The following is a 16095-nucleotide window of genomic DNA, read 5'->3' as shown; positions in this document are numbered from 1 at the left end:
TTCATGTACTTATTTTTTCACATGACTGTAAAAGCTTCAAGGAGGTTTTTATTCCTGTATTTTTGGTTCTGTTTTATATCTGGTCCTGATGAAGAAGCCATAGTCCCAAAGCACATTGGTCTGAGAGACAGTAGAAGATAATTCTAGTAACAGACTTTTATTGAGGATACTATGGCTTTACTCATCTTCGACACTGATTTATAACATCATACATTTATTTTACAATTACCTGATCTACCTTTATACTTGAAAATCTTCTTTGGTTAAGGCCTCAGTAGATTTAATCTCCTTGCAGAGGTGTGGTGTATCCCTGCACACATTAAATATATATTAGTCAGGCCTCCAAGACAGTTTCTGCTTCCATCCACTTTTCCAACGTTGTGTAGACTTTTTTCACTCCTCCAGTGCTGCAACTATTATCTGGGATGTCTGCCTCATAGTATTCTGTAGGAATATTTTAGATGTTTTTCTAAGGTGACACATACTTTGTTTTATTCAGTGGCATCTAGCAGATTTAGTTTAACATGATCATTTAAATAGCAGCTCATTCTGGCACCTGCTTGGTGTGTATTTTTAAGTAACCACTGATAAGAGTATAAATATGCTATTTCCTCTTTAATGAACTAAATGATTTAATAAATTACCTTGTATCTCTTAGGATGATTATATACTTTAAGTTCTTCATTTTCTAAGACTTACACATTTGCATTCAGCTAATAGTATATTAATGAAATCTGCAATGTATGAATAATGGAACTTGACTATTTTGCAATTTTACTTCTCTTTTTGTAAGATTTCAACATCACTTACATATTTATAATGGTGGCTTCAACTTCCTCAATTGACTTATTGTAGGGTGGAAGATGACCGATAAAACAGCAATGCTAACTGAAGTGACATATGCTGAAATTAAACTTGCAGTAAATACAGACACAAGTGTTCCACCAAATGATCAAAAGAAGCTGGAAAATAACTCTGAAGTAAAGACGGAAGGTAGAGTGAGTAGTATAATTTTTTTAACCTATGGATTAAATGCTTGTCTTCTGTAAAATGGTAAAATTTAAGAAATTCTTAATGAATGTTAAGAAATTTTTGATATAAAGCTCAAAGTATAACATATTTTACATCTACATGTAGATGCATAGGCATTTTAAGCTTTTTGTGATTCACAAATCCTTTTTCTGCACATTTAAACTTCATAACACACACAAGAGGATGTACAAAAATACCTTAAATCAGTAAGTAAGTCTCTTTATTAAAAAGAATGTTTCACAGAATACAACATGACAAGGCATTTCACAAAGCAAACAAGAGTACAATTGATAAACCGCAGAACAAAATGACAATGATAAAATAATAGGAGTCTCACCTTATATGGTCTATACAGGTATACATAGGAGCAGAGTGTCAACACAGCAAAAACCAGTATAGAGGATTAATATATACAGTGGAACCTCGAGATATGAGTTTAATTCGTTCCAGCACTGAGTTTGTATAGCGAATTTCTCGTATCTAGAACAAACTTCCCCATTGAAAATAATGGAAATCCAGTTAATACGTTCCGCACCCCCAAAAAAATCAACATAAAAATAAATTTTCCTAACAAATAACACTGATCTATGCTAATAAAAGGCAAAGCCCTCACTGACTGACTGACTGACTGACTCACTGACTGACTCATCACTAATTCTCCAAGTTCCCGTGTAGGTAGAAGGCTGAAATTTGGCAGGCTCATTCCTTACAGCTTACTTACAAAAGTTGGGCAGGTTTCATTTCGAAATTCTACGCGTAATGGTCATAACTGGAAGCTATTTTTCTCCATATACTGTAATGGAGTTGAGCTGGATAGCCGTGGGGGGCGGAATTTCGTGTGACGTCATCACGCCTCCCACGTAATCACGTGAACTGACTATCAACGCAGTACGTAGAAAACCAGGAAGAGCTCAAAAAAGCGCTGAAGAAAACATGCATTATATAATTGAGAAGGCAGCGAAACAATAAGAAGCGAGCGACTGACATATACAACCATATTCATGAGTGCTGCTACTTCGGAAACAAAGCACGTTGTAAACCTAAAGTTTAAATTAAGTTCATAGACAGGCTGCCACTGGTGTTTGTAATTTAGTGCCTGCCCATATAAGGCCGTCTGTCAGCGGCAATCCAATAGAAACACTGCCGCTAAATATTCACGGGTGAAGGACTGTGCTTATGCAGAGGAAGATGAGATGGTCAGGGTGGTGTTTGGCACAAACCCAGCGAAACTGCGAGAGAAACTTTTAAGTGCCGGGTCTTAGCTGACATTACATACAACCGTGGACATCACACGAGATGGCACCAGCACAGCTGGGAACCTTCGATGCAAGAACACCAAGCAGCACACGTGAACTGACGCAGTGCACAGACAAAAAGCAACAGTTCCAAAGAGTGCTGAACAAAAACCGAATTGCACAATTGAGAAGGCAGCAAAAAAATATGAAGCGTCTGATACATACAAGCATATTCATAAGTGCAGCTGCTGCGGAAACATAGCACACGGTGGAAAAAGTGAATGTCCCGCTAAAGGAAGACAGTGTAAAAAAAAAACCCGTGCATGCAGTGTGTCACATCTCAGGTAAAGAGGAAGACAAGCTGTTTATTGATGCAGTAAGAAATGAATCGATGAATGAAACCTCTTATCTTTACAACGATTGACAAACACGGAATGTAACTTAAACACAACACATCGTACAAATATGACCCTGATTGAAACAAATAATGATAATCAAATCCTTGATGATAGCAACACTCAATAACACTCACAAAACAATTACTGTATGTTGACAATCATGTTATGTTATTTTTAAAATGTTCCCTTTTCTTTTTCATAACTTCTTTAACACACTACTTCTCCGCTGCGAATATATATATATATATATATATATATATATATATATATATATATATCCTGATCTACATACTCTCAAATAGACAAGCCACACGCCAGTAGCGCAATTGTAGAGGCTTCGCCTCTAAGCGCAGACAGATGTACTGAGTATGTATGCGCGCTTCCCGATTCATTTTAACCTTGCATCTCCTTGGTGAAAAAATATTCGGTTAACGCAGAATCATGTTATGTTATTTTTAAAATCTTTCCTTTTCTTAGCACAAGCACAGCTGAGAAGCTTCGATCCATGTACTCCATAACAAAAAATAATGCATTTAATCACACTTTCAATTCCAAGCAAAGGGGAACTTTTGTCAATGTATGATTTCCTGGTACATCGATTACACTGATGCACACATCACAGCTACAAAAATGTTAGAGTCGGAATGAAGCGCGTTTCTACGACTGATCGGAGGAAAATTTCATTTCAAAAAACTACCCGAGCGAAGCCTTGATAAAAGCATGGTTTTGTGCACACTGAAAAGCAATCAAAATTAGATGCATTACAGAAAGCGATTACATACGATTAATCAAGATTAATTATTACACAGCCTCTAATTAATTGGATTAATTTTTTTAATCGAGTCCCACCCCTAATATATATATTTAGATATATATGTAGATTTGTATATATATATATATATATATATATATATATATATATATATATATATATATGTGTGTATATACAGTATATATGTAGATATGTATATGTGTGTGTGTATATATATATGTGTATATATGTATATATATTTATATGTATATGTATATATATGTATGTGTGTATATATATATATATATATATATATATATATATATATATATATATATACTAATAAAGGCAAAGCCCTCACTGACTGACTGACTGACTGACTGACTCACTGACTCATCACTAATTCTCCAACTTCCCGTGTAGGTAGAAGGCTGAAATTTGGCAGGCTCATTCATTACAGCTTCCTTGCAAAAGTTGGGCAGGTTTCATTTCGAAATGGTCATAAATGGAAGCTATTTTTCTCCATATAATGTAATGGAGTTGAGCTCGATGGCCGTGGGGGGCGGAGTTTCGTGTGACATTATCACGCCTCCCACGTAATCACGTGAACTGACTGTCAACGCATTACGTAGAAAACCAGGAAGAGCTCCAAAAAGCACTGAAGAAAACATGCACTATACAATTGAGAAGGCAGCGAAACAATAAGAAGCGAGCGAGTGACACATACTGTACAAGCATATTCATGCCTGCAGATACTTCAGAAACAAACCACGGTGTAAAACTAAAGTTTAAATTAAGTTCATAGACAGGCTGCCGCTGGCGTTTGTCATGCCCACGTTTAATGAGAGGACGCAGGGTATAAACGGCAGTTTTGATCACTTTCTAACTTAGTTCAAATTGCTGGTCAAATGCTGTGCTTATGCAAATTCCGAGAGACTGTGTTTGTGGGGGGATTGACAGTTAAGGCGTCATCATCTCCCCTCCCATTCACCTCATTTCGCTCTGAGCTGAGCTCCGCGGCAAATTGGTCGTACTGTCACCAAATACTCACAGAAAAATCCACAAGTTAATACACACGCTGTCTCTAGAGTTTCTCCACACTGAATCCTCCAGGCACTACTTACAAAAGGTTACATTGACAATCGTGTTACGTTATTTTTAAAATGTTTCCTTTTTTTCTCGATTCATTTTACCGTTGCACCCCCTTGGTTTGAGAAGTATGAAAAAATATGAGGTTAACACAGAAAAACAGATCACCAATTCAAACTTTATGAATAATCGATTCGCCATCAATAATTTGGTAAAGCCATACTTAGTGTAATCCTCCTTCCATTTTATAATTTTTCAGCCACTAGCCATGATTAAATGAACGGTAAAAAAGTAAGAGCGAAGCGAGGGTGACTTATTCAGGCAGGCATATATATGACAGCAACACTCATGACAATGTCAATCATGTTACGTTATTATTAAAATGTTTCCTCTTCTTTTTCATTACTTGTTTAGCACACTACTTCTCCGCTGCTAGGCGCGGGTATTTTGCTATATATATATATATATATATATATATATATATATATATATAAATGACCTACAAAGAGCGCTGAGACTTTTGATCACGTGAACGAGTCTGCAAAAAATGGGGTCTCCTGCCCAGCAAAAGTCGAGCAGCCAGCGCGCGCATTGCTGTGCCGGCCTTTGAGATACTGACTGCGCTTCTGCCTTAAGTCAAAGTGAGCACTTTTAATTTTTTTCATCCTCCCCCTGAGCTATAGCCCAGACAAGTGCAAACACGGGACCCCTTTTCTACACTGCGGCAAACTAATATTAAGGCGATTCGCACTTTCTTTTGCACGTATACGATTATGAGGTCGTCAGCTTGGATTATGAAGACACGCACAGGAGTGGAGGACTGACAGTGCCATCTCAGCCGATTAATGGCAGGGACGTCTCACCAGTCTACAAAAGACCCACCGCGACTGTCCCCAAAAGGCGCTCATATCGTCCGCGAACACATCTCTCTATACCATATAAAAGAAAAAGGCAAGTTTCCTTTCTTTACACCTTTTTTCCTTTTATCCCAAACCAAAGCCTTTCTCTCTTAATACTGCAGAGGACACAAAACTAATTTTCTTTAACTGCTGGTAATGCCGGTAAGGCACATTACCAGAGGCAGAAATTTGGACGTTCACATAGAAAATGTAATTTCTATACCACAGCCGTCGTGTAGCGCCTTTCAAAAGGGATCAACTACCGAGAGATGATCCATATACATTTTAGCTGCTGTTAGTACTACTTACCTGTTCTGTTACACCGTCTTTAAAATGTAGTTTACCCGCAATCACTCCAGTAGTGCTCAATGTACCTGTACTTCTTAAAACATTAATGTTTTACTGTTTAATAACTTATAGACTACATTTTATTATTTTTCCCTTGCACTCAGTGACCAAAGCTATACACACACATATAGACACATACATATATATATATACACATAAACATACCTGTGTGTATGTTTGTATGTATGTGTATATATATATATATATATATATATATATATACACACACACACACCTATCTACATTGTATATATATACACACACACAAACACACATATATATAATTTGTGTGTGTGTATGTGTATATGTATGTATGTGTGTGTATATATGATGTAGATAGGTATGTATATATATATATATATGTGTGTGTTTATGTAGATATGTATATATATATGAAAATATGTATGTGTATATATATGTATATATGTATGTATATATATAGTATATATATATATATATATATATATACACTCACCTAAAGGATTATTAGGAACACCATACTAATACGGTGTTTGACCCCCTTTCTCCTTCAGAACTGCCTTAATTCTACGTGGCATGGATTCAAAAAGGTGCTGAAAGCATTCTTTAGAAATGTTGGCCCATATTGATAGGATAGCATCTTGCAGTTGATGGAGATTTGTGGGATGCACATCCAGGGCACGAAGCTCCCGTTCCACCACATCCCAAAGATGCTCTATTGGGTTGAGATCTGGTGACTGTGGGGGCCATTTCAGTACAGTGAACTCATTGTCATGTTCAAGAAACCAATTTGAAACGATTCAAGCTTTCTGTCCTGCTGGAAGTAGCCATCAGAGGATGGGTATATGGTGGTCATGAAGGGATGGACATGGTCAGAAACAATGCTCAGGCAGCCCGTGGCATTTAAACGATGCCCAGTTGGCACTAAGGGGCCTAAAGTGTGCCAAGTAAACATCCCCCACACCATTACACCACCACCACCAGCCTGCACAGTGGTAACAAGGCATGATGGATCCATGTTCTCATTCTGTTTACGCCAAATTCTGACTGTACCATTTGAATGTCTCAACAGAAATCGAGACTCATCAGACCAGGCAACATTTTTCCAGTCTTCAACTGTCCAATTTTGGTGAGCTCGTGCAAATTGTAGCCTCTTTTTCCTATTTGTAGTGGAGATGAGTGGTACCCGGTGGGGTCTTCTGCTGTTGTAGCCAGTCCGCCTCAAGGTTGTGCGTGTTGTGGCATCACAAATGCTTTGCTGCATACCTCGGTTGTAACGAGTGGTTATTTCAGTCAAAGTTGCTCTTCTATCAGCTTGAATCAGTCAGCCCATTCTCCTCTGACCTCTAGCATCAACAAGGCATTTTTTGCCCACAGGACTGCCGCATACTGGATGTTTTTCCCTTTTCACACCATTCTTTGTAAACCCTAGAAATGGTTGTGCGTGAAAATCCCAGTAACTGAGCAGATTGTGAAATACTCAGACCAGCCCGTCTGGCACCAACAACCATGCCACGCTTAAAATTGCTTAAATCACCTTTCTTTCCCATTCTGACATTCAGTTTGTAGTTCAGGAGATTGTCTTGACCAGGACCCCTTAAATGCATTGAAGCAACTGCCATGTGATTGGTTGATTAGATAATTGCATTAATGAGAAATTGAACAGGTGTTCCTAATAATCCTTTAGGTGAGTGTATAAGTAGACTCAAACTCATTATGACAGCAGCAATCCAAGCTGTGAGAAAACAGTAAAAAGGAGGCATGTCAGACGTCGTGGTACATTTTCTGATGCAGCTAGACGAAAACAACTTTGTGACGCAGCCGCCAAATACACAAAACAATTACTTTGACAATATTGTTACGTTATTTTTAAAATGTTTCCTTTTCTTTTTCATAACTTCTTTAACACACGACATTGCTGCGAAGCGCGGGTATTTTGCTATATATATATATATATATATACTAGCAAAATACCCGCTTCGCAGCGGCGAAGTACTGCATTAAAATTTTTATTAAGAAGAAAATTAAACCTTTTTAAACTGAGGGAAAATATGCCAATAATTATTTGTTAAGGATCTCTTTGTATACCATGTTGTCAGTTCGGCCCTCCGGTTGTAACATGACCAAGCTGTGCGCTGAGCTTACTCTTGAGCATGTAACTTACAGTTGGCCATGTGAACAGTAATCTTGTCTCAAATCTCACAGCTTGGATCGCTGCTGTCATAATCGGTTTGAGTTTCATGGTTTGTTTCAATTACGACAGTATTTGTAGGACTTGTGTTTAAGAGACATTCGACATCTGTCAAGCGTTGTAAGCACACAACCGGTTTCATTGATAAAATCACATCCAGCTTTTGAGAGTTTAAACATTCATAAACATTAAAGTGTCCACCACTGAAATCGTCACCTGTCAATCTAAGATGTTTAAGAGGCATTGGCGGTTTAGAAAGGTGTAAAATATTTGGCCATTTCGGTACACTTGAAAGCGACAACCGAACAATTCAGCAGCAGCCATCAACTCACATGCAGAATCAGAGGTGAAGGGCTTAAGCATTTCACTCTTATAGTGCTCCTGTGTAGTATAATTATCTCCTGTACCGTCATCAGTCCACACCTCGAACCTGTCCCAGTCATTCAATACATAAGACAGAATGTTCCTCCGGATATCAAGAGTGAGCCTGATATGGCCGTGCAATATGTAACAAAGAGAATGGAAAAGGCATGGCAACCACTCAGTAAGTGACAGTTCTGTGATCGATAGTGATCATCTCGATAGACATGGTAATGGGGGTTGGAACGATAAAGGAAATGGGTACCTGAGAAATGTAAAATAAGTCTAAAATACCTACACAATAACTATAATTGTAATAAACAAACAATAAAACAGCGGAGAAGCCATGGATTAAACAAAAAGGCTGTAGTTATCAGTAGGGAGACGTGAATCCCGTGGCGAAGCAAGGAAGGGAATGTAGAGACCGGAGCGACGGACGCCTTATATAGGCAGGCAGCCAACAACGTGGGAGGCGTTGGGATGGGGGACCCAACGCCACCTCACATGGTGACCGAGGTGCAGGATATGGACGTATATATGTACGTAAGTAGGATTCAGTTAGCGTTGGCAACCCGCGTACCAAATTTCTTGAAGATGGGCCCATAAGTAACAAAGACTGTTGAAAAGTTCAATATGGCGGCCGACAGTGGCATCATACCACCGAAACAAGTACGTACATTGGTTTCTGTTAGCGCAAGGAAGCCACCTACCAAAATTCGTGAAGATGGGGCCATGAATAAGAAAGTTCAATATGGCGGACGTTTTTGACCGTTATGACCGTTACACATAGAATGTCGAAATGAAACCGTCTTAACTTTTGTAAGTAAGCTGTAAGGAATGGGCCTGCTAAATTTCAGCCTTCTACCTACATGGGAAGTTGGAGAATTAGTGATGAGTCAGTGAGTGAGTGAGTGCCTTTTATTATTATCTATACTAATAAAAGGCAAAGCCCTCACTCACTTACTCACTCACTGACTCACTCACTGACTCACTCACTCACTGACTCATCACTAATTCTCCAACTTCTCGTGTGGGTGGAAGGCTGAAATTTGGCAGGTTCATTCCTTACAGCTTCCTTACAAAAGTTGGGCAGGTTTTATATCGAAATTCTACGCGTAATGGTCATAACTGGAAGCAGTTTTTCTCCATTTACTGTAATGGAGATGAGCTTCAACGCCGTGGGGGCGGAGTTTCGTGTGACATCATCACGCCTCCCACGTAATCACGCAGTACATAGAAAACCAGGAAGACCTCAAAAAGCGCTCAAGAAAACATGCATTATATAATTGAGAAGGCAGCGAAACAATAAGAAGCGAGCGAGTGACATATACAACCATATTCATGAGTTCTGCTACTTCGAAACAAAGCACGCATGTAAACCTACACTTTAAATTAAGTTCATAGACAGGCTGCCGCTGGCGTTTGTAATTTAGTGCCTGCCCATATAAGGCCGTCCGTCAGCGCAATCCAATAGCAAACTGCCACGGGTAAATATTCACGGGTGAAGGACTGTGCTTATGGAGAGGAAGATGAGATGGTCAGGGTGGTGTTTGACACAAACTCAGCGAAACTGCGAGAGAAAGTTTTAAGTGCCAGGACTAAGGTAACATTAAATACAGCCATGGACATAGCACGAGGGCACCAGCACAGCTGGGAACCTTCGATGCAAGTACACCGAGTGGCTCACGTGAACTGACGCAGTGCACAGATAAAAAGCAACAGTTCCAAAGAGCGCTAAACAAAACCAATTACACAATTGAAAAGGCAGCAAAAATATGAAGCGCCTGATAAGCATATTCATAAATCCAGCTACTGCGGAAACAAAGCACACAGTGGAAAAAGTCAATGTCCCGCTAAAGGAAGACAGTGTAAAAAAAACCCGTGCATGCAGTGTGTCAGGTCTCAGATAAAGAAGAAGAAAAGCTGTTTATTGATGCAGTAAGAAACGAATCGATGAATGAAACCTGTCATCTTTACAATGATTGACAAACACGGAATGTAACTTGAACACAACACATCCTACAAATACGAACCTGATTGAAAGAAATAATGATAATCAAATCCTTGATGACAGCAACACTCAGTAACACTCACAAAACAAATACTGTATATTGACAGTCATGTTACGTTATTTTTAAAATGTTCCCTTTTCTTTTTTTACCTTTTTTACACACTACTTCTCGCTGCGATACGCGGGTATATATATATGTATATATATATATCCCGCTCTACATACTCGAATAATGGATACTTTATTCGCCATCAATGATTGTTTTGGTAAAGCCATACTCAGTGTATTCATTAGATGAACGGTAAAAAAGTAAGAGCGAGGGGAGGATGACTCATTGAGGCATGCAGGCTGTAGTGCGCGTCAACTCTATCTGAATTGCGCGATCACATTTGAAAAAATATATCTTTTCAAGTTCTATTTAGTCCATATGTGTCAAACTCAAGGGTCAAGGGCCACATCCGCCCGGGTGTAATTATATCCGCCCGCGAGATCATTTTATATACTGTATTATTGTTATTAATGGCCCGGGTATATGAAGCGCTGGTAACACAATAAACTACAGATCCCATAATGCAGCGCTTCAGCTGCCTTGCAACACTTACCGCGTTAATCAAGTCTACCTTATGATGCTGCAAGTTATTGCGGCTAGAGTTATTGCGCACTGAGTTTGCACGGCGCTTTGGTGACTTTGAAGAACAAAAAAAGTCCGTCTACATGCGGCTCGAACCTTGTGCATGTTTGGTAGCACATATCTGTGTGAGAAGCTCTTCTCAGTAATAAAGACTAACAAAACAGCACACAGGAGTCGCCTCACTGATGAGCACCTGCAATCCATCCTGAGAATCTCCACAACACAGAACCTCACACCAAACAGAAACGAACTTGTGGCCAAAAGATGCCAGGCGTCCAGCTCTAAAATGACATATGAGCAAAGACAACTGAATGATTTGATTTGTTATTGCACGTAAGAGCGGGAGTCAACTGTTTTAACAAACAGCGTATTGCACTGATACGAAATAGCTGTGTGTGTATATATGTAGATATGTATGTATATGTATATATATGTTTATATATGTGTGTGTGTATGTATGTATGTATATATATATATATGTATTTGTGTGTATATATGTGTGTGTATGTATGTATGTGTGTGTATATATGTGTGTGTATATATGTAGATATATATGTATGTATATATGTGTATATGTATAGATATGTATATATATATATGTTTATGTGTGTGTGTGTAAATATATATATATATATATATATGACAACAACACTCATCACTCACAACAGTGACAAAACATTTACGTTGACAATCAGGTTACGTTATTTTCAAAATGTTTCCTTTTCTTTTCATTGCTTCTTTAACACACTACTTCTCCGCTGTGAAGCGCGGGTATTTTGCTAGTATATATATATATATATGACAGCAACACTCATAACAGTGACAAAACAATTACATTGACAATCATGTTCCTTTTTTTTAAAATGTTTCCTTTTCTTGTTCATGACTTCTTTAACACACTACTTCTCTGCTGCGAAGCGTGGGTATTTTGCTAGTGTATATATATATATATATATGTATATATATATATACTGTATGATGTGTATATATATGTTTATATATGTGTGTGTGTGTGTCTGTGTGTATATAGTGTGAAGGATTGCCGGCTTTCCATGCCGGTCCGCACCCCCAGGCCGCCAGGAGGAGCTCTCCTGACAGCAGGATCGTGCCCCGAGGTCCAGCAGGGCCTTATGGAACTTGTAGTGTTTATACACAGCCCTGCTGGATACCTTGGGGGCCACCAGGAGTCGCTGTGGGGGGGCTTATGGGCTCTTTTGTGCCCTATGACCCGGGAGTACGTCACGGTCCCGGGTTGAAGAAAATGACCGTTTGCCCTGACCCGGAAGGAATAAGGAACTGTGGACTGTTGGGACATGAACACCTCCGGGTCAGGGGCTATAAAAGGACAGTGCCTCAGTCCAGACGCTGAGCTGTGCTGGGTGGGAGAGGAGCAAAGTGTCTGGGCGAGGAGGAGTGATTAGTGTTTTGTTATTGGTGTTTAATAGTGAATGAGTAGTGTGGAAGGTGCTTGGTGCACTGTGTTAAAAGAAAATGAAAAGGTCGTGGACTTTTACCTGGTGTCTGGAGTTGTACCTGAGGGTTCAAGGGTACACTACTGCCCCAATATATATATATATATATATATATATATATATATATATATATATATATATATATATATATATATATATATATATATATGCCAGCAACACTCATGACAATGACAAAACAATTACATTGTCAATCATGTTACGTTATTATTAAAATGTTTCCTTTTCTTTTTACTTCTCCGCTGCCAAACGCGGGCATTTTGCTATATATATAGATAGATAGATATGACAACAACACTCATATCAATGATAAAACAATTACATCAACAATCATCTTACGTTATTTTTAAAATATTTCCATTTTAACACACTACTTCTCCACTGCGAATCGCGGGCATTCTGCTAGTAAATAATATATACAAGTGGAACCTCGGTTTGCAAGTAACTTGGTTTATGACTGTTTTGCAAGACGTGCTTTTTTTTTTTTTATTAATTTTGACTTGATAAAACGAGCAATGTCTTGCAATACAAGTAGTATGGATACACTTTGTCTGCTGAGCGTCATGTGAGCATATCTGAGCTGATGGTTCTTCTCTCTTGTGCGCATTTCTCTCTCCTTATCTCTCTCGCTTACGCACGCGTCTCTCTCTCTCTCTCCTTATCTCTCGCGCAAGCACTCTCTCTCTCTCCTCTTGAGGGCAATCGTCTCCTATTCTCCGTCTGCATGTCCGCTGATTTTTGGATACGCTTATACAGCGAACTGCTGCAGCGAAACAATGAAATCACAAGCGCACAAATGCGTAGATCGTCACGCTACGGGAGAACAAGGAACACTGAGTGAGCTGACAGGCTGGCAGCGTCAGCTTGGGTGAATCCCCGAGTCGAGTCGAGGCGGATCGGGAAACGCGTCACGCATAACCACAGCCTGGCTCGTGGCTCGTTACGCAAGTCAATGCTCGTATTTAGATCCGAATTTTTCGCTCATACTTTCCTCTTATCTTGAATTTTTCGTATACAGAGGTGATCGTATCTAGACGTTCCACTGTATATATATATATATATATATATATGTATATTTATATATATATTTACTGTATATATATATATATATGTATATATATATATATATATATATCTATATATATATATGTATTCAAAGCATTCATAGTCTGAATCACAATCCGATTGTATGGGTTGTTACCTACCAGGTAACGCTTGTGGTTGGTCAGCAAGTCCGCCACAGTGCCCTCTTTCAGTTGCGAGAAGAAGATCATATAATGGTTGAAATAGTTTTTACTGTCAAATAATGCAAAGAGTACGTAACACGTGTTTCGCCCTAATTCTGGGCTCAGCAGGCGTACACACTCACTGCACTCCCTCTCGGGAATCGAACTTCGGGCATCAGCGTCAGAGGCGAAATTAGGGCAAAACACGTGTCGCTTACTCTTTGCATTATTTGACAGTAAAAACTATTTCAACTATTTCAACCATATATATATACTCAATACAACACCAAAAACCAACCAGAGAACAAAGCTACACAAATTGCTGACTACAATGTCAGGGATTTACAGTAAACATTTAAAGTGAATTCATTATGATTAGTTTCCAGAAGCTAAGTGCAACAAAGCAGTATTAGAGTATGAGACTATTAGAGTTGAATAGTAGGTGTTCAGAATAGTGATCATCTTTATTGGCTGGAAGTTTCATATGACACAAACATCAAATATAAATAATCTAAGCTGCATAAATTACCAGTTTTACAAGTTACTATCATTGTTTTAAAGATGATATGATAAAATGCTGGAAATTGGTGTAAGCAATCCAGTTTTGGGCATACAGTATATGATAATTATAATTGGCTAATTTTAGCTGTTTGATAGCTGTAGTTTATTTTGATGATGTAAAATGTTCAAACGTTGAGTAAGTGTGAAATAGGAGGATGCTGAAGCCATGAAAGACTATTTCTACATCACTGGAGGAGACAAAGGGTTTGACTCTGGTGGTAGAAGGACATCCTGACTGTGGTAAAAATGTGATTTTCAAAAATAAGAATACTGACAGGTCAACTTACAAAGTAGTGGATGATGGGAACAAAAGCTTTAGAAATAGGAAAATGGTACATCTGCTGTATGACATAAATATTCAACTTTGTAATATGATTGGAGAGCATCAGAGAGTAAAGGGGTTTCCATAAGGTGGCTGTTTTTTGCTACTTTAAGTTCATCTCATATTCGAAAGATATGCAAGTTCGGCTAACAGGTAACATTAACACAGATCTGACATGAGTGAATATGTTTTTGGGTGTCTGTTCTTGCAAGAATTTGCATGAGTCTGTATCAAATCCTGAATAAAGGTTTAATTTATGAGACTAAATATAATAAAGATTCATTTACGACAGGCTTAAGATTCAAGCAGAAGTCTTGTCTTTGATTATGTTTGCCACTTTAGTTAAGGCGAAATGTAAGCACAAGAAATGTAAAAGAGCAAGTGCAGTCTGTCCCTTAGAACTGATTTTATTGTTTCTCTTTTGCTGAGGTGCTGACTTACTATTCATATTACACAGTTTAAAATGTAGAAATGATCATTCTTTCATTCTGTAAGACACAAATAAGACAATTAGGTAGCAGAGTATAGTAATATTTGTACACATATGCTAGGTAAAACCAACCTGCAATCAACAACATTTATTTCTTTAGCATATTTTCATACATAGGATTTAGCTCAAAGTGTTTTATCAAAGGAAAAGTCATAAGAAAAGAAATTAAAATTAGACAAGATTAATAATGAATAAATAGCATACAAAAATAATTCAATATGTACTTACATAAAATAGTTATATAATTAGTAGAAAACTAGACTCTTTATGGTTTCATTTGTTAAATTTCTAAGATGGGTCCGATAATAATTTCAGGTGCCTGGTAAGGTCAAAGAAAAAAAAAAAACTCCAAATAAGCTGGATAAATAAAAAAACTAAATCTGCTGTGGTTTCAAGTCCCAAATACTACCCAGTGCCAAAGAAGCAATAGGATGAGGGGGATTTTTTTTCTTTCAAGTCATTTGAAGTTTACAGTTTTTCCAGCTTCACCATAACAGAAGAAATATTTTCCCTCTCTTAACCTTTTGAGACTACCATAGTTCATTAAACACTTGCTACCCTAATGAAGCAGCAATTCTAGTCCTTTTTTATATAACCATAGCATGAGCAAAGCTTAATACATGAAGCTGTTACCATAACTAGTTGATAAACAGTCTACTTAGAGATTAGGAACCTACAGAAAAAACAAAAAGCAAAGAATTAATGTCATTTTCTTCAATATACAAGACAAAGAACTTTGCCGAATTTAGTCAAATGCTTTTGGGAGGTGAAAGACACCAGGGGCCTCATGTATAAACAGTGTGCATGCACAAAAATGTTGCGTAAGAATGTTTGCACATATTGTTTATTAGTGTAATGCATCTGATTGTAATTAACCTGTAACAATATGTTACTCTCACTGCACCTTCTTGTCTTCTTTCAGCTGCTCCCGTTAAGCCTTGCCACAGAGGAACATCTTTTTCCATATTACTCTCACTGTACCACTCGCAGTATTTATATCACTGTATCTGAGTGGGGAATCACAGCAGCAGCTGATCGGGAAGAGAATTATCGGTATACAGCATCAAGCACATGCTGCCTCA

General features: G+C 38.2%; 1 protein-coding gene across 1 annotated transcript in view; it reads left to right on the top strand.

The window, feature by feature from the left end:
• Window positions 1–862: 862 nt before the first annotated feature.
• LOC120535729 (CD209 antigen-like protein C) overlaps window positions 863–16095 on the top strand; it is a 53223-nt gene continuing 37990 nt past the window's right edge. The window contains exon 1 of the mRNA XM_039763755.1: window positions 863–993. Coding sequence (XP_039619689.1) covers window positions 864–993 — 130 coding nt within the window. The 5' untranslated portion in view covers window position 863. The remainder of the gene's footprint in view (window positions 994–16095) is intronic.

This window comes from Polypterus senegalus, chromosome 9, assembly GCF_016835505.1.
Source record: "Polypterus senegalus isolate Bchr_013 chromosome 9, ASM1683550v1, whole genome shotgun sequence".
In the NCBI taxonomy this organism is placed as follows: Eukaryota; Metazoa; Chordata; class Cladistia; order Polypteriformes; family Polypteridae; genus Polypterus; species Polypterus senegalus.
This window is presented reverse-complemented; position numbering and strand designations above follow the sequence as displayed.